Here is a 19,668-nt window from a genome sequence, read left to right on the forward strand (position 1 = left end):
GACCCCTATGAACGGCCCTCGTGAACCCCCCAGGAGTCCAGACCCCCAGGTTGAGAAAGGCTGATTTAGTCCAACCCCTGCCATGCACTGGGTGACGATTTTAGCCTCATAACTTCAGGAAGGAATATAGAAATGATAAGAGTTGGCTCTTGTGAAAACTCTGGCTTGCCCTGCCACACATGTATGTAGCATGGCTTAGGGCATCCATGCAGAGCGGCACGTCTCCGCCTGGCAGTGCCAACGCCTGGCATGGCTCGCCCCATTCAGGCAGTCTGGGAAAGAAAGGAACAAGCCGGCCATTCAGAAGCCTTGGATTGGAAGAGATTTGCAGGGAGAGCTGGACAGAGAGACGAGAAAGACACCCTGGAAGCCGGAAGAGCGGCAGCCAAGACTGGGACCACGTCCCCTTGCAAACCTGGCATGCAACCAACCACAACAGCTAAAAGGAGACAGAGATATAATCCCAAATTGGCTCCAGCACGAGGCAGTGAGGCCACCGCTTCAAGTTGTAGATGCCAGAAGCAAAAAGGGCCCAGACCCCATGAAGAACAAGGACATTGCAGTGGCAAAATGACAGTGATGAAGTTGCAACAAAAATACTGTATATACTGTACTTGAGTATAAGCCTAGTTTTTCCACCCTTTTTTAGGGCTGAAAAAGCTCCCCTCGGCTTATACTCGAGTGGGTTATCCAACATGCTCTGATTAACTACAACATTCACACTGGCCTTCAACTTACAAGAGTTCTTCTCTCACCCTGGACTTTCCATAGATCTATATATATAGATAAATATATAAAAGGGTAATGAAATTTCAGCCTAGGACAAAACAACAAAACTAGAAACACTAAACTTGGCAGCACAACCCCTCATCCATGCCTCTACGTTCATACAACAAAAAGAAAAGAAACCTAGCAACCCACTCAGCCCAGGGGACAGGCAGAGTTAGGCCTCACTTAGGCCTCTTCCACACTGCCTATAAAATACAAATTATCTGATTTTAACTGGATTATATGGCAGTGTAGACTCAAGGCCCTTCCACACAGCTATATAACCCATTTATAATGGACTTAATGTCAGGGGAAAACCTTTACCGTAACTAGCACCAATTCCTCAATACCTTATTTCCCATACCGCCATACTTCGCCACAGCAACGCGTGGCTGGGCACAGCTAGTCTATATATATAAAAGAGTGATGGCATCAGGGCAGCGGACAAAACAACAAAACTAAAGGGCCCCCCCAACTTCGAAATTTGACAACACAACCCATCATTCACAGCTCTAGGTTGATACAACAAAAAGAAAAGAAAAATAAAGTCCTAATTACAGGGAGAGGAATAATAGTTTTTATCCAATTGCTGCCAGTTAGAAGGCTAAGCTCCGCCCACTGGGTCTCCTAGCAAACCTACTCAGCCCAGGGGACAGGCAGAGTTAGGCCTCACCTAGGCCTCTTCCACAGATTATCAGATTTTAACTGGATTATATGGCAGTGTAGACTCAAGGCCCTTCCACATCTATATAACCCATTTAGAATCTTATATTATCTGCTTTGAACTGGATTATCTTGACTCCACGCTGCCATATAATCCACTTCAGTGTGCATACTAAACATAAAGACAGCCATACAACAGACATTCAATACCACCACTACCTCAACAATTTCTCACCAACACCACCAGACAACGCCACAGCAACGCGTGGCCGGGCACAGCTAGTATATACAGTAGAGTCTCACTTATCCAAGCCTCGCTTATCCAAGCCTCTGGATTATCCAAGCCATTTTTGTAGTCAATGTTTTCAATATATCGTGATATTTTGGTGCTAAGTTCATAAATACAGCAATTACAACATAACATTACTGCGCATTGAACTACTTTTTCTGTCAAATTTGTTGTATAACATGATGTTTTGGTGCTTAATTTGTAAAATCACAACCTAATTTGATGTTTAATAGGCTTTTCCTTAATCCCTCCTTATTATCCAACATATTCGCTTATCCAAGCTTCTGCCGGCCCGTTTAGCTTGGATAAGTGAGACTCTACTGTATAAATAAACCTTCCTTGCTTAGTTTCTCCATCCCTCACAACCTCTGAGGATGCCTGCCATAGATGTGGGCGAAACGTCAGGAGAGAATACTTCTGGAACATGGCCATACAACCAGAAAAACACACAACAACCCTGTGATCCCGGCCATGAAAGCCTTTGACAAAACATGGATCCTTGATTCCTTCTCCACATTCCTCTCGATGTATGTTTGTGTGTATAAGGGTTGCCTCTCACGGGAGCAAATCCTACGACATTCTCCGGGCATCTCAGGACATGCTTGAGGCGTTGGGATGGACTCTTGCCAGGCAATGGGCACTTGGTTTGGCCTTTGGGGTTTCTCGCTGGACTTTGGCCCTAACCTTGAATGAGTCAATATTTGGAGAGTCCGGTTGGGGCCCTGCGCAGATGGAGGGACAACGGGGCAAGACCTCTGACGGCCCCAGCACTGTTTCAAGGGCACTGGAAGAAGGGGAGCGTCAGAAAGCCTCGGATAAACACAGCCATACAGAACTGGGCAAGTGGGGTATAAATATCTTTGGAAAGTCCAGGGTGGACATGCCTAGTTTTCAACAGACCCCACAACCTCTGAGAATGCCTGACATAGATGTGGGCAGAACATCAGGAGAGAATGCTTCTGGAACAGGGCCATGCAGCCCAGAAAACTCACAGTAACCCATTCTAGGATTCTAACAATACAATAATTATATTAACAATATAATACATATAATACTAATATTATTAGCTCCAGCTTCTGCCAACCTAGCAGTTCAAAAACATGCCAATGTGAGTAGATCAATAGGTACCACTCCGGCGCTCCATGCAGTCATGCCGGCCACATCACCTTGGAGGTGTCTACGGACAACGCCGGCTCTTCGGCTTAGAAATGGAGATGAGCACCAACCCCCAGAGTCAGACATGACTGGACTTAACGTCAGGGGAAACCTTTACCTTTACTAATAATATAATATATTGGATATACATATAATAATAATACACTATTATAATTGTCTATATTACATGTCATATCACTAATAATATTACAGTATAGTGATATAGTACACTATATATAGTGCAATGTAGTGGTATATTACAATATAGTAAAATGCAATGCTAATATCTGCTATGCTAATAATACAATATATTGTATGTACATATACAGTAGAGTCTCACTTATCCAAGCTAAACGGGCTGGCAGAAACTTGGATAAGCGAATATCTTGGATAATAAGGAGGGATTAAGGAAAAGCCTATTAAACATAAAATTAGGTTATGAGTTTACAAATTAAGCACCAAAACATCATGTTAGACAACAAATTTGACAGAAAAAGTAATTCAATACACAGTAATGCTATATAGTAATTACTATATTTACGAATTTAGCACCAAAATATCATGATATATTGAAAACATTGACTACAAAAATGCGTTGGATAATCCAGAATGTTGGATAAGTGAGACTCTACTGTATTAAAAAAATTTAACCTACTGATGCCTCAATTAATGTAATTTTATTGGTATCTGTTTTTATTTCTGAAATTTACCACTCTCGGCTTATACTGGAGTCAATGTATTCCCAGTTTTTTTGAGGTAAAATTAGGTGCCTCGGCTTATATTCGGGTCGGCTTATACTTGAGTATATACGGTAATTTTATTGGTATCTGTTTTTATTTCTGAAATTTCCCACTCTCGGCTTATACTGGAGTCAATGTATTCCCAGTTTTTTCTGAGGTAAAATGAAGTGCCTCGGCTTATATTCGGGATGGCTTATACTCGAGTATATATGGTAATTTTATTGGTATCTGTTTTTATTTCTGAAATTTCCCACTCTCGGTTTATACTAGAGTCAATGTATTCCCAGTTTTTTTGAGGTAAAATTAGGCGCCTCGGCTTATATTCGGGACGGCTTATACTCGAGTATATATGGTAATTTTATTGGTATCTGTTTTTATTTCTGAAATTTACCACTCTCGGCTTATACTGGAGTCAATGTATTCCCAGTTTTTTCTGAGGCAAAATGAAGTGCCTCGGCTTATATTCGGGATGGCTTATACTCGAGTATATATGGTAATTTTATTGGTATCTGTTTTTATTTCTGAAATTTCCCACTCTCGGTTTATACTAGAGTCAATGTATTCCCAGTTTTTTTGAGGTAAAATTAGGCGCCTCGGCTTATATTCGGGACGGCTTATACTCGAGTATATATGGTAATTTTATTGGTATCTGTTTTTATTTCTGAAATTTCCCACTCTCGGCTTATACTGGAGTCAATGTATTCCCAGTTTTTTCTGAGGTAAAATGAAGTGCCTCGGCTTATATTCGGGATGGCTTATACTCGAGTATATATGGTAATTTTATTGGTATCTGTTTTTATTTCTGAAATTTCCCACTCTCGGTTTATACTAGAGTCAATGTATTCCCAGTTTTTTTGAGGTAAAATTAGGCGCCTCGGCTTATATTCGGGACGGCTTATACTCGAGTATATATGGTAATTTTATTGGTATCTGTTTTTATTTCTGAAATTTACCACTCTCGGCTTATACTGGAGTCAATGTATTCCCAGTTTTTTCTGAGGCAAAATGAAGTGCCTCGGCTTATATTCGGGATGGCTTATACTCGAGTATATATGGTAATTTTATTGGTATCTGTTTTTATTTCTGAAATTTCCCACTCTCGGTTTATACTGGAGTCAATGTATTCCCATTTTTTTTTGAGGTAAAATTAGGCGCCTCGGCTTATACTCGAGTATATATGGTAACTTGTAATCCGCCCTGAGTCCCCTTTCGGGGTGAGAAGGGCGGGATATAAATAAATATACAAATAAATAAACCTGTGAGGATGGCTGCCATAGACGTGGGCGAAACGTCAGGAGAGGATGCTTCTGTGACAGGGCCAGTCAGCTCGGAACAGGCCCAGCGAGGCCTTCTTCTTTGCCTGGCGTCACGTGAGGGAAGAGCGCGGCGGCAGGGCTGTGGGCAAGATGGCGGCTCCCCGCATGCGCAGAGGGGCGGGTGGTGTCCGCTGAGGAGAGGCGCGTTGAGGTGAGGCGAGAGGCAGAGAGAGCGAGCGAGCGAGGCGAGGCGGGCGAGCGAGCGGCATGGGGGGCCCCGAGGAGAGCGGGCCGCGCGGGGAGCGGGAGGAGGAGGAGGAGGAGGCGGCCGGGGAAGGGCCCCCGAGGGCGGCGCGGAGGGACGCGGCGACGCAGGCCTCGTGGGCGCCGGAGGACAGCAAGGCCTCTCGGCGGGAGAAAGGCATCTCCTGGGCGGGCGAGGCCTGCCGGGAGGCCGCCTCGCGCCGCGGGGCCTGGGAGCTCGGCGCGCGAGGCCTCAGCCGCAGCCTCTCGGGAGGCCTCCCCAAGCCGGCCCTGAGGGAGGCCGCAGCGGAGGTCTGGGTGCCGCGCAAGCCGCGCCGGGCCTCCAAGGGCTGGGAGGCCGAGGGGAACCGGGCCGGGAGCGCCCCGGAGCCCCGCCAGGTCTGGGTCCCCAGGCAGAAGGGCCCGCCCGCGGATGTGTGGGTCCACCAGGTCAGGGACCCCTCCGGCGCGGGCATGATGTGGGTCTGGGCCAAAGTCACCAACTGTGGCGACGAGGAGGAGGAGGACGAGGAAGGCGCCAAGAGCGGCGCCCAAGGCCAGAGCGGCGCCCGCCTGTGGGCCTACCAGGAAGGCCCCGGCAAGGCGGGCCGCCGAGGGGGGCGCTTCGGGGTGCCCTAACCGGGGCGTCCGGGGTGGGGAGGGGAAGGGAAGGGGACGCGGGTCGGCCCAAACCCGGCCAGTGCTTCCCAGACTCGGCTTAAGAAGAACCAGAATCATAATATCCTAGAGTGGGAAGAGAGACCCCAAAGGGCATCCAGTCCAGCCCCCTGTGCCACAATCAAAGCCCTCCCGGCTGATGGCCGTCCAGCTACTGCTTAATCATGATAATGCCTTGCCGCCCTAGATGAGAGCCATACGTGAGTTAGGGCCTTTTACCCTAGCACTCAAGACCTGGCTCTTTACTAGAGCTTTTAATCTATGTTAATTTTATTAATATTTGTATGTACAGTAGAGTCTCACTTATCCAACATAAACGGGCCAGCAGAATGTTGGATAAGCGAATATGTTGGATAATAAGGAGGGATTAAGGAAAAACCTATTAAACATCAAATTAGGTTTTGATTTTACAAATTAAGCACCAAAACGTCATGTTATACAACAAATTTGACAGAAAAAGTAGTTCAATACGCAGTAATGCTATGTATAAATTACTGTTTTTACGAACTTGGCACCAAAATATCACGATGTATTGAAAACATTGACTACAAAAAAGCGTTGGATAATCCAGAATGTTGGATAAGTGAGTGTTGGATAAGTGAGACTCTGCTGTATGTATTTTTATCCTTTACCATTTTATCTTGTAAATCGCCTAGAGCATCGTGGATGGAGGGCGATTAATAAGTAATTAGATGATGATGATGATGATGATGATGATGATGATGATGATGATAGGAAAGTTTGAGTCCCTTTGCGGGGAGAGGGCGGTCTCGAAATGAAGTATATTATTATTATTTAGATTACAGTAATAATAATAATAATAATAATAATAATAATAATAATAATAAGGAACTGTCAGACATGTTATCCAGTACAAAAGCCTCCATAGTGATCTTGTTTGCTGTTTACTCTTCTTGTTATGTATCCAATAATAATAATGATAATAATATTTGAGTCCCTTTGCAGAGAGAGGGCGGTCAAGAAATGAAGTATATTATTATTTATATTATATTTGTATTATATTATTATTAATAATATATGAGTCTCTTTGGGGGGAGAGGGCAGTCTAAAAACAAAATTCTTTGATAATATTGTATTTCTTATTCTTATTATTATTATTATTATTATTATATCCAGTCCAATCCCTTCTGCCACAAAGACACCAGCAAAGCCTTCCCGACAGATGGCCGTCCAGCCTCTGCTTAATAATAATAATAGGGAACTGTCTGAAGTATTATCAGCCTCCATAGTGATCTTGTTTGCTGTGCACTCATCTTGTTCTGTATCCAATAATAATAATAATATTTGAGTCCCTTTTCAGAGAGAGGGCGGTCTAGAAATGAAGTATATTATTATTTATATTATATTTGTATTATATTATTATTAATAATATTTGAGTCCCTTTGGGGGTAGAGGGCAGTCTAGAAACAAAGTTATTTGATAATGTTATACAGTAGAGTCTCACTTATCCAAGCCTCGCTTATCCAACGTTCTGAATTATCCAACACATTTTTGTAGTCAATGTTTTCAATACATCATGATATTTTGGTGCTAAATTCATAAATACAAGAATTACTACATAGCATTCCTGCATATTGAACTACTTTTTCTGTCAAATTTGTTGTATAACATGATGTTTTGGTGCTTAATTTGTAAAATCATAACCTAACGTTCTGCCGGCTCGTTTATGTTGGATAAGTGAGGCTCTACTGTATATTATTATTATTTAGATAATAATAATAATAATAATAATAATAATAATAATAATAGGGAACTGCCTGACGTGTTATCCAGTACAAAAGCCTCCATAGTGATCTTGTTTGCTGTGTACTCATCTTGTTGTGTATCCAATAATAATAATGATAATAATGTTTGAGTCCCTTTGTGGGGAGAGGGCGGTCTAGAAATGAAGTATATTATTATTATTTATATTACAGTAATAATAATAATAATAATAATAATAATAGGGAACTGCCTGACGTGTTATCCAGTACAAAAGCCTCCATAGTGATCTTGTTTGCTGTTTACTCATCTTGTTTTGTATCCAATAATAATAATGATAATAATGTTTGAGTCCCTTTGCGGGGAGAGGTCTAGAAATGAAGTTCTTTGATAATGTTATATTTATATTTATTATTATTATTATTATATCCAGTCCAATCTCTTCTGCCACAAAGACACCAGCAAAGCCATCCCGACAGATGGCCTTCCAGCCTCTGCTTAATAATAATAATAATAATATCTAGTCCAACTCCCTCTGTCAGAAAGGAAGACATTGAAACCCTCCCAACAGATGACCATCCAGCTTCTGCTTAATAAGTCCCCCCGGGTGAGAAGGGCGGGGTATAAATGCTGGAAATAAATAAATAAATAATAGAGTCCCTTCAGGGAGAGAGAGCTGTCTAGAAATAAAATGTTGTTATTATTATTATTATTATTATTATTATTATATTATTATTATTAAAGGTAAAGGTTTCCCCTGATGTTAAGTCCAGTCGTGACCGACTCTGGGGGTTGGTGCTCATCTCCATTTGTAAGCCGAAGAGCCGGCGTTGTCCGTAGACGCCTCCAAGGTCGTGTATATTATTATGGTTTATTATAATTGTTTATCATTATAATATTTTAATATATTATTGTTATATTATTATTATCCAGTATAACCCCTTCTCCCACAAAGGAAGACACCATCAAAGCCCTCCCGGCAGATCACCGTCCAGCCTCTGCTTAGCAATTCAGTTGTTTTCCAGGCCTCCGAAAGTTTAGAATCGTGTCTTCAGCCAAATCAGGCCCCATTCATACACCTTTGATTCAGTTCATTCATATAAAAACCACATTTATCAAATCTGCACATCATATTTCATGATGACACTGCCTGGCACAATAGGGCTGGACTGCATGGCCTTTGTGGTCTCTTCTAACTCTAGGATTCGATGATCATTGGCCGAGCAGATGCCTCTGGGAGTCCTAAACGCCCAAAATACCAGAGTTTGGGGATCACTGTCTAGGCGAAGGTTTGGGGGGGGGGGGGGTGGGAGGGTTAGTAAAAGCAGGAGCAGAGGATCCTAGGGAAGGAGAAGCGTAGAGGCCTTGCTGGATGTGTTTTCCCCGGGGTGGCGACATCCCAGTGTCCTTGGGGAGAATCTGGTTGCCACTGAGTCCGAGTCACCTCTGGCGGACGGGTAAGTCAAGGCCCAGGGGCTCCTGGGGGACCCCGGAGAGGCTGTTGCATGCCAGGGTAGGAGCCGGGCAACGACGGGGCAATTTGGGAGGGCATGCTGAAGAAACAGGAGTCCGAAGGGCACCCACTTGCATGAATAGCCGTCTGATGGGGATGCTTTTGTTGTTGAATGTCCAGTGTGTCGTGCGAAGGGGACAGAGCTTGGTGACTTGGGACTCCTTACCGTACCTGCTCCATTATACAAGGGTGGGGGAATTAAACGACTGGTCTGTCTTATTTCAGTACTGATTGCCTCTTTAAGACATCAGGATCCTTCCCATCTGTGTTGCTTGTGGGATTTCGAGTTGGAAATGCTGGGGATTGGAGTGGGATCTTGCATTCAAAGCATGTGATTTGACTTACGAGCTACAGCCTTTCCAAGAGCCCTCTTTTAGCCAAAATTGCTCCACATTTCATCACCGGGAGTTCAGGTGTTGTGTGTTTTCTGGGCTATATGGCCATATTCCAGAAGCATTCTCTCCTGATGTTTCGCCCACATCTATGGCAGGCATCCCAAGAGGTTGTGAGGGGAAAACCGTTTGTGAAATGTTGTTGAAGGCTTTCATAGCCGGAATCACTAGGTCGCTGTGAATTTTCCAGCCTGTATGGCCATATTCCAGAAGCATTCTCTTCTGATGTTCCACCCACATCCATGGCAGGCATCCCCAGAGGTTGTGAGGGGAAAACCGTTTGTGAAATGTTGTTGAAGGCTTTCATGGCCGGAATCGCTGGGTCGCTGTGAATTTTCCAGGCTGTATGGCCATATTCCAGAAGCATTCTCTTCTGATGTTCCGCCCACATCTATGGCAGGCATCCCAAGAGGTTGTGAGGGGAAAACAGTTTGTGAAATTGTGTTGTCGAAGGCTTTCATGGCCAGAATCGCTGGGTTGCTGTGAATTTTCCGGGCTGTATGGCCATATTCCAGAAGCATTCTCTTCTGATGTTCCGCCCACATCTATGGCAGGCATCCCCAGAGGTTGTGAGGGGAAAACAGTTTGTGAAATTGTGTTGTCAAAGGCTTTCATGGCCAGAATCGCTGGGTTGCTGTGAATTTTCCAGGCTGTATGGCCATATACTAGAAGCATTCTCTTCTGATGTTCCGCCCACATCTATGGCAGGCATCCCAAGAGGTTGTGAGGGGAAAACAGTTTGTGAAATGTTGTTGAAGGCTTTCATGGCCGGAATCGCTAGGTCGCTGTGAATTTTCCGGGCTGTATGGCCATATTCCAGAAGCATTCTCTTCTGACGTTCCGCCCACATCTATGGCAGGCATCCTCAGGTTGTGAGATATATTGGAAACTAGTCAAGGGAGGTTTTTATATCTGTGGACGGTCCAGAGTAGGAGAAAGAACTCTTTGTCTGTCGGAGGCAAGGGTGAATGTTGCAATTAATCACCTTGATTAGCATTTAAAAGTCTTGCAGCTTCAAGGCCTGGTTGATTCCTGCCTGGGGAGTACTTGGCCTTGGGTAGAACTAGGCAGGAAAAAGATCTACAGTCCCATGGTTGCGGAATTTGGGTGTTGCGAGTTAAAACTACCCAGAGCAGATCCCGTGGCAGAAGTTTGGGAAAGTTTTTGCCTTTCCAAACTGCAGATCCCAGAACTCCCCCCACATTTATTTATTTATTTATTTATTTACAGTATTTATATTCCGCCCTTCTTTCTCACCCCGAAGGCGGATCACAATGGACGTCTACATGGCAAACATTCAATGCCATTGGACATAGGACATATATAGACAGAGAGACACAGAGGCAATTTAACGTTTTTCCAGCTTCCGGCTTCATGAGGGTATGCTCGATTCCGGCCACGGGAGATGCCGCTTCAGCGTCCACTTGTGACACCGAGTCCTTGATGGAGTACTTCCTCATTCTTCCTCACGCTGCTGGAAGGTTTTATTTATGGAGTCGTAAATTAGTTAAATTAGCCTCCCCACATAAAGCGGTACCTAAATTTCCTACTCGACAGATGCAACTGTTTTTCGTGCTGCATCGGTCAACAGCAAGCTAGACTATTAATGGTTGGGAGCTTACTCCGACCCAGGCTGGTGATTTATTGCAGCTGGCTACTAACCAGCTGCTCCACAGCCCGGTTCACATGTAGGATTCTATTAGAACAAAAATAAGACCCCACAAACAAACCCTGGGCCCTTTTCTAGGCTTTGACAATAATATGGGGTGACCGGAAAGGCTGGAGTTCTCCCCTATCCACCTGTCTTTCATACACATCGAAGGGAGAAAGCAACGGTCTGTCTGTGAGCGACTGCATTGATTTTCCTCCCTAACCGCTTTGTGTGTGTGTTGCGGTGATTTCCCCCCCATGGACTGCTCTCCCTCCTGACTCTTCTCTGCCCTTCCAGGGTCTTCCACCATGCAGGTGAACCTGGGAGCGGCGCTGTTGAGCTTTGCTCTGTGGGCACTTTGTTCGCCAGTTCTGAGCTCGGAAGGGAAACGGAAGCTCCAGATCGGAGTCAAGAAACGGGTCGACAACTGCCCCATCAAGTCCCGCAAAGGAGATGTGCTCCACATGCATTACCTGGTGAGCATAGGAAGTCATGTTGGGTGGGATAGGAAAGAGGGAAAAGTGTTAACCAAACACCTGTAATTGGCTTTTTTTCATGAGAAACTGCAAGTCGCTTCTGGTGTGAGAGAGTTGGCCGTCTGCAAGGAAGTTGCCCAGGGGATGCTTGGATGTTTGATGTTTTACCATCCTATGGGAGGCTTCTCTCATTTCCCCGCATGGGAGCTGGAGCTAACAGATGGGAGCTCACCCCACTCCCCAGGTTGGATTCGAACCGGCAACCTTTCGGTCAGCAGTCCTGTCAGCACGGCGGTTTAGCCCATTGCGCCATCGGGAACTCCAACACCTATAATTGGTTTACACCCGTAAAAAGATTATACAGTAGAGTCTCACTTATCCAACATAAACGGGCCGGCAGAAGCTTGGATAAGCGAATATGTTGGATAATAAGGAGGGATTAAGGAAAAGCCTATTAAACATCAAATTAGGTTATGATTTTACAAATTAAGCACCAAAACATCATGTAATACAACAAATTTGACAGAAAAAGTAGATCAAAATGCAGTAATGTTATGTTGTAATTACTGTATTTATGAATTTAGCACCAAAATATCACGATGTACAGTAGAGTCTCACTTATCCAAGCCTAACTTATCCAAGCTTCTGGATTATCCAAGCCATTTTTGTAGTCAATGTTTTCAATATATCATGATATTTTGGTGCTAAATTTGTAAATAAAGTAATTACAACATAACATTACTGCGTATTGAACTATTTTTTCTGTCAAATTTGTTGTATAACATGATGTTTTGGCGCTTAATTTGAAAAATTTGTTTAATAGGCTTTTCCTTAATCCCTCCTCCAAGATTCTGCTTATCCAAGGTTCTGCCGGCCCATTTAGCTTGGATAAGTGAGACTCTACTGTATTGAAAACATTGACTACAATAATGTGTTGGATAATCCAGAATGTTGGTTAAGCAAGTGTTGGATAAGTGAGACTCTACTGTAACTGTGATTTTGGAAATATCTAGGATAGGAGACCGAAAGGTTGGTTTGAATCCGGGGAGCGGGGTGAGCTCCCGCTGTTAGCCCCAGCTGCTGCCAACCTAGCAGTTCGGAAACATGCAAATGTGAGTAGATAGATAGGTACTGCTCCGGTGGGAAGGTAACAGCGCTCCATGCAGTCATGCCAATGGCCACATGATCTTGGAGGTGTCTACGGACAATGCTGGCGCTTTGGCTTCAAAATGGATATGAGCACCAAACCCCAGAGTTGAACACGACTAGACTTAATATCAGGGGAAGATCTTTATCTATTGAAGAAAATGAGCTTCTTTCCTCTTCCATGCGAGATAGGCTTTCTATGAAAGATTCATTTCCGGAACGACAGCTTCCATAATGTCTTAATATGCTGTGAATCGCCACAAGCTATGAGTGGTCAAACGACAGACACTGATGTGTAAACCTGGCCTTAGTTAGTCACCAAAGATGAATACATGGTGACTAGAGAAACTGATTTTGGTTGTTGGCTGATGCTTTTTTATATACAGTAGAGTCTCACTTATCCAACATAAACGGGCCGGCAGAATGTTGGATAAGCGAATATGTTGGATAATAAGGGGAGATTAAGGAGAAGCCTATTAAATTAGGTTATGATTTTACAAATTAAGCACCAAAACATCATGTTTAACAACAAATTTGATAGAAAAAGTAATTCAATATGCAGCAATGCTATGTAGTAATTACTGTATTTACGAATTTAGCACCAAAATATCATGATGTATTGAAAACATTGACTACAAAAATGCGTTGGATAATATAGAACGTTGGATAAGCGAGTGTTGGATAAGTGAGACTCTACTGTATTACTATAATGTTGTTTTATTCTGTCTGTATTGTTGAATTGCATTTTTATGTAATTACATTTTAACTGTTTCGTTTGGGCATGGCCCCATGTAAGCCTCCCCGAGTCCCTTCAGGGAGATGGAGGCAGGGAACAAAAATAAAGTTGTTATTATTATTATTATTATTATTATTATTATTATTATTATTATTATTATTAGGCGGAAAGTGACTGTGGCATGTCTTCTCACCATAGGCAGGAGCTGGGATTAAGAGGAGTGTTTTTTTCTGAGTATCAAAAAGAGATCAGATTGGGGTGCAGTGTATGGGAGACGAGGATAGTTGATGCCTAGATCTATAGTTAAGCTACTTTGGCACTAAGCAGGCAAATACCTGTATTTCTGTATTTTATTTTAAGTATACTAGATGTATGTTGTATGTTGTGTTTGTACTGTCTGTTCTTGATAAGGCCAACTGGCTAATCAATACATTGTTGTTGAGTATCAAACATGGCTCACTCACAGCATCTTCTAATTTCCATCAACAGGGAAAGCTGGAAGACGGGACAGAGTTTGACAGCAGCCTGGCTCGCGGCCAGCCCTTTGTCTTCTCCTTGGGGACCGGACAAGTCATTAAAGGCTGGGATCAGGGCCTGCTTGGGTAAATGCGGCTTCCCATTGGGTGCCTGGGGAGGCATGGGGAATCCTGGTGGGAGGGCTTTATTTACCAGTCGACTGATGGAAGCAGATGTGTAATGATGATCCAAGAGACCTCACAATCTCTGAGGAAGCCTGCCATAGATGTGGGTGAAACGTCAGGAGAGAATGCTTCTGAAAAATGCCCAGATATCCCAGAAAACTCACAGCAACCCAGTGATTCCAGCCATGAAAGCCTTCGACAACATAATGCTCTCTCTGTTTTTTTCTAGGATGTGTGAGGGCGAGAAGAGGAAGTTGGTGATTCCATCAGAATTAGGTGAGAGGCCACATGGAATTGTGATTGTGGGGATTGTCAGTGCTCTTCCTCTTTTGCTTAAATAACCATTGCTTGCCTTCAAACTCTATCTTTGAAATTACCTTTCTTGTGTTTCCTTCTCTCACAGGTTATGGGGACCGAGGGGCACCACCCAAAATCCCTGGTAAGCTTCACGTGTCTTTCCTTCTTTTTTTTTTCACAATCGCTCCCGCACACTGGTTGGCATTCAGGATCTGTATGATAGATTCAAAGGTGTAGTATGTGGGTCAGTCTCGTGTAGTACTATACTGTGCTGGGTTACATGGGATCGCTGGAATTTATAGTTCACCTACAATCAAAGAGCATTCCGAACTTCACCAACCAAACTTGGCTCACAGAACTCCCATGATTGATAGGAAATACTGGAAGGGTTTGCTGGGCATTGGAAGTTTGAGTTTGGGAGTTGTAGTTCACCTACATCCAGACTCAAACAATGATGGATCTGGACCAAACTTGGCACCAGTACTCAATATGTCCAAATGTGAACACTGGTGGAGTTTGGGGAAAATTTACCTTGACATTTGGGAGTTGTAGCTGCTGGGATTTATAGTTTATCTACAATCAAAGTGCCCCTTGGACCCCAACAACGATAGAATTGGGCCAAACTTGGTACACAAAATATTGGAGGGTTTTGGGTTCCTATGATCATCAGAAATATATTTTTTCTGACAGTTCTTTGCGACCTCCCTGAAAACTTTGTGACTCCCAGGTTGAGAGACACTGATATACACTCCTTTCTTCTTTTCTCTCTCGTTCTCCTTTTTCCCCAGGTGGGGCAACGTTAATTTTCGAAGTGGAACTGCTGAAGATTGAGCGGCGGCAGGAATTGTAGCTTCGGCAGATGGGAGGGACGTGAGAGTGAGTGAGTGAGCGGCATGAGAGGAATCTGAACAAGCGACTCAGGATTTGTTTGTTGTGGATGGGCCAAATAAAAGCACAGACCAGACGTGTCCTCTCTCTGTGAGGGCTGGGTGTCCGGGCCGCATGGGTGGAGTGTCCTTGGCTGCGTATTGAAGCCTGTCGGATTCCCTTTGGTATCCCTGACTCGCAGGTGCTTCCAGCATCAGTTCCTATTCTCTTGGGAGACCGGCCTTCTCATACACACCACCCGACAGTCCTTCACCCTCCTCCTGCCCAAAAGAAACCCAAAAGAACTCAGGGAAAAGGGAAGGATTCTTGGCCACTCCTGAGTTTAAAATCCCAACAGTAAACTTAAGTTGGGACTAAATTGCTGTGAGTTTTCTGGGCTGTCTGGCCATGTTCTAGAAGCATTCTCTCCTGATGTTTTGCCCACATCTATGGCAGGCATCCTCAGAGGTTGTGAGGTCTGTTGGAAACTAGGCAAGTCGGGTTTATATATCTGCAGTAATGTTCAGAATAAGAGAAGGAACTATTGTTTTTTGGAGGCAAGGGTTTTACTATGTTTACTATGTTTAACTATGTTGTGTGGGGTTTTTTTTTTGACAATTGAATGTTTTTTATGTTCATTTTGGAAACTGCCCTGAGTCCTCTTGAGGTGATGGAGTGGTATATAAATAAAGATGATGATGATGATGATGATTGATACAACGACATAGCATGACACAGCAAACAAGATAGATATGCTGGATTTCGTATCACAAAATCACAAGTCGAACACTTCCCAAGTATTTAGGACCATGTGATATATTATTATTATTATTATTATTATTATTATTATTATTATTATTATTATTATTATTATTATTGTGAATGTTGCACTTGGCCAGCTTGGTTAGCATTGAATGGCCTTGCAGCCATTTCCTGCCTAGGGGAATCCTTTGTTAGGAGGTGTTACCTGTTCTGATTTTAGAGTATTTTAATACTGGGAGCCAGATTTTGTTCATTTTCATGAGTATCAGGCAGGAAGCAGCCAGGCTTTGAAGCTGCAAGGCTAATCAAGGTGGCCAATTGCTATATTCACACTTGCCTCAAACAGACAAGAGTTCTTTCTCCCACCCTGGACATTATTCTACAGATATATAAACCCCACTTGCCTCGTTTCCAACAGACCTCACAACCTCTGAAGATGCCTGCCATAGGTGTGGGTGAAACGTCAGGAGAGAATGCTTCCAGAACATGTTCAAACAGCCTGGAAAACCCTGGAAGACTATCTTTACTGCAGATGAATTTGTGATTAAGATGACTAAGAAAAAGATAGCTGCTTTAATATATATACAGTTCTGCTTAATGCAGGAGTAAGAACATTTGGCTTGGAATTGTTGAAATTACAGCCGCTCGTCCTTAGCAATTTGCCATGCTGGGTGGGGCTCATGGGAACTGTGGTTTCAAGTATCTGGAGGGCTGTGACTTCAATACTTACTGAGGCCTTGCTCTCAATCCCCACAGGGAGAAAGGCGGATTATAAATAATAACAACAACAACAACACAACAGCCAGCAAGAGTGTTTGCTGTGGACTCACCTTGTTTTGTTTCTAATAATAATAATAATAATATAAAAAAATCAGGCAGGTGGGTATTTGTGGTTGAGAAATGGGGATTCTAACTGTATTGCGGAATTGCAGCCACACCCATTCGGGGCCTGAGAGCTGCAAGCCACAGCCCATCCCTGCAGTGAAAGCGCTTTACCCAGTTGGCACATGGAAAGGCGGGAGCATGACGGAGCTTGTGGGCACACCAGTGCGCTCTCGGAAAGCCTGCCAACCAAAGGGTGGTGTCCGTAAGCATCTTGAGTTTGGAAGAGGATGGGAAAGGCCTGCCAGCCACGTGGAGGAGCCAGTGAGGAGCTGGCTCTGCGAGGCCAGGGCGGGTGACTTCATGCAGGAAATGCGGAGCCTGATTAGTTCCAGGCCCCAGAAGACATTCTTTCCTCGCTGAGTTCAGCCACAAACCGGGAGAGGTGGAGCTCCTGAAGCCCCACTGGGAGAGTTGCTAACTGGGGGATTTGGGGCTCCGTACAGGCCTGCAGCTGCCTTTCCCTTCTCTTTAATAACTATCAAGTCAGAAGCGAAGTGATATAAATATAGTTAATAAAGTTAAGAACTTGGCATTATGCTAGATTTTCTTTGACCACTTGGAGTGCCTCTAGTGTCGCTGTGAGAAGGTTCTCCATTGTGCATGTGGCGGGGCTAAGGCTGCGTTGTAGTTAGTGGTCTGTGGTTTGCTCTTCTCCGCACTCGCATGTCGTGGACTCTACTTTGTGGCCACATTTCTTAAGGTTGACTCTGAATGTCGTCCCAGAGCCTTCCAGGTCGCTCAGTCTTCTGTGTGCCCTGGCGGGAGTCTCTCATCCAGTCTCACCCACTGATTGAAGTTTTGGGTTTTAACCTGCCACTTTTAGACTCTTGCTTGAAGTATGCCTGCGAATGTCTCTGTAGATGTCTCCGTTAGGAAGCTATTTCTTAATGTAAGGCATTGGCTTGCTGGCTGATAACCAAACAGGATGGATTGGAGCTGTCACTGCCTTGGTCCTTTCATTGCTGGCTGCTACATCCCGACAGATGTCAGGTGGTGCAGTACCAGCTAAGCAGTATAATTTCTCCAGCGGTGTTGGGCGTAGACATCCTGGTAGGAATGTGCATTAGGTAAAGCATCCCTGAGCAACAAGCTGGGTCCTGTCTGTGCAAGAGTATGGAGCGATTCTTTCTCTTGGGTTATCTGTCGTTCATCAGTTTCTCACCCTGCATATATTATCCTGTAAGGTACCAAAGGGGAGCCCCCAGTGGTGCAGTGGGTTAAACTGTTGAGCTGCTAAACTTGCTGACTGAAAGGTCAGTGGCTCAAATCGGGGAGCTCCCGCTGTTAGCCCCAGCTTCTGCCAACCTAGCAGTTCGAAAACATGCAGATGTGAGTAGATCAATAGGTACTGCTCTGGTGGGAAGTTAACAGTGCTCCATGCAGTCATGCCAGTGGCCGCATGACCTAGGAGGTGTCTACGGACAACGCCGGCTCTTCAGCTTAGAAATAGAGATGAGCACCAACCCCTGGAATCAGTCACGACTGGACTTAACTTTGTTCACTTTAAAGTGAACAAAATCTGGCTACTAGTATTAAAACACTCTAAAATCAGGACAGTAAATAAGGGCCAGCTAACACCTCCCAACAAAGGATTCCCCCAGACAGGACGCACCCAGGCTTTGAAGCTGCAAGGCCATTCAATGCTAATCAAGCTGGCCAATGGCAACATTCATACTTGCCTCCGACAAGAGTTCTTTCTCCCACTCGACATTATTCCATATACAGTAGAGTCTCACTTATCCAACACTCGCTTATCCAACGTTCTGGATTATCCAACGCATTTTTGTAGTCAATGTTTTCAATATATCGTGATATTTTGGTGCTAAATTCATAAATACAGTAATTACTACATAGCATTACTGAGTATTGAACTACTTTTTCTGCCAAATTTGTTGTCTAATATGATGTTTTGGTGCTTCATTTGTTAAATCATAACCTAATTTGATGTTTAATAGGCTTTTCCTTAATGCCTCCTTATTATCCAATATATTCGCTTATCCAACATTCTGCCGGCCCATTTATGTTGGATAAGTGAGACTCTACTGTATCGTGATATTTTGGTGCTAAATTCATAAATACAGTAATTACTACATAGCATTACTGAGTATTGAACTACTTTTTCTGCCAAATTTGTTGTCTAATATGATGTTTTGGTGCTTCATTTGTAAAATCATAACCTAATTTGATGTTTAATAGGCTTTTCCTTAATGCCTCCTTATTATCCAATATATTTGCTTATCCAACATTCTGCCGGCCCATTTATGTTGGATAAGTGAGACTCTACTGTATCGTGATATTTTGGTGCTAAATTCATAAATACAGTAATTACTACATAGCATTACTGCGTACTGAACTGCTTTTTCTGTCAAATTTGTTGTAAAACATGATGTTTTGGTGCTTCATTTGTAAAATCATAACCTAATTTGATGTTTAATAGGCTTTTCCTTAATGCCTCCTTATTATCCAGCATATTTGCTTATCCAACATTCTGCCGGCCCATTTCTGTTGGATAAGTGAGACTCTACTGTATATACACCCCACATGCTTCATTCCTGCAGACCTCTGAACAAACCTCTGAGGATGCCTGCCACAGGTGCAGGTGAAACGTCTTGAACATGGCCTTACAGCCCAGAAAACTCACAGCAACCCAGTGATTCTGGCCATGACAGCCTTCGACAACACACAGGTCAATCTCTAGCAATCCCACTGTCACATCATGCGTATATCTCTGTATCAAAATTCCCTTTTCTCATTTTGTATGTGTTTAATCTAGAAGCAGAAACCAGGC

The 19,668-nt window shown here is 43.7% G+C and overlaps 2 protein-coding genes across 6 annotated transcripts in view; one reads left to right on the forward strand and one right to left on the reverse strand.

Moving 5' to 3' along the window:
* Positions 1 to 7,502, reverse strand: part of nudt22 (nudix hydrolase 22) — a 59,087-nt gene extending 51,585 nt beyond the window's left edge. Inside the window, exon 1 of one of the 3 annotated variants that reach the window (XR_010001270.1) lies at positions 4,872 to 7,502. The gene's annotated coding sequence lies outside the window, so the exon portion shown is untranslated. The remainder of the gene's footprint in view (positions 1 to 4,871) is intronic. The other 2 variants (XM_062965096.1, XM_062965097.1) reach the window with 2 other exon arrangements.
* On the forward strand, positions 4,943 to 15,330 carry fkbp2 (FKBP prolyl isomerase 2). 3 transcript variants are annotated; one of them, XM_062965102.1, is made up of 6 exons: positions 4,943 to 5,082; positions 11,368 to 11,546; positions 13,918 to 14,030; positions 14,299 to 14,345; positions 14,473 to 14,508; positions 15,155 to 15,330. In XM_062965102.1, the coding sequence occupies exons 2-6, from the start codon at positions 11,379 to 11,381 to the stop codon at positions 15,214 to 15,216; spliced, it is 426 nt and encodes a 141-aa protein (XP_062821172.1). In that variant the 5' UTR covers positions 4,943 to 5,082; positions 11,368 to 11,378; the 3' UTR covers positions 15,217 to 15,330. The 3 variants fall into 3 exon arrangements, with proteins under 3 accessions (XP_062821172.1, XP_062821170.1, XP_062821171.1); XM_062965100.1 differs by lacking the exon at positions 4,943 to 5,082 and adding an exon at positions 8,125 to 8,365; XM_062965101.1 differs by lacking the exon at positions 4,943 to 5,082 and adding an exon at positions 8,469 to 8,971.
* Positions 15,331 to 19,668: the final 4,338 nt, after the last annotated feature.

This window comes from Anolis carolinensis, unplaced genomic scaffold (genome assembly GCF_035594765.1).
Source record: "Anolis carolinensis isolate JA03-04 unplaced genomic scaffold, rAnoCar3.1.pri scaffold_14, whole genome shotgun sequence".
Lineage (NCBI taxonomy): Eukaryota > Metazoa > Chordata > Lepidosauria > Squamata > Dactyloidae > Anolis > Anolis carolinensis.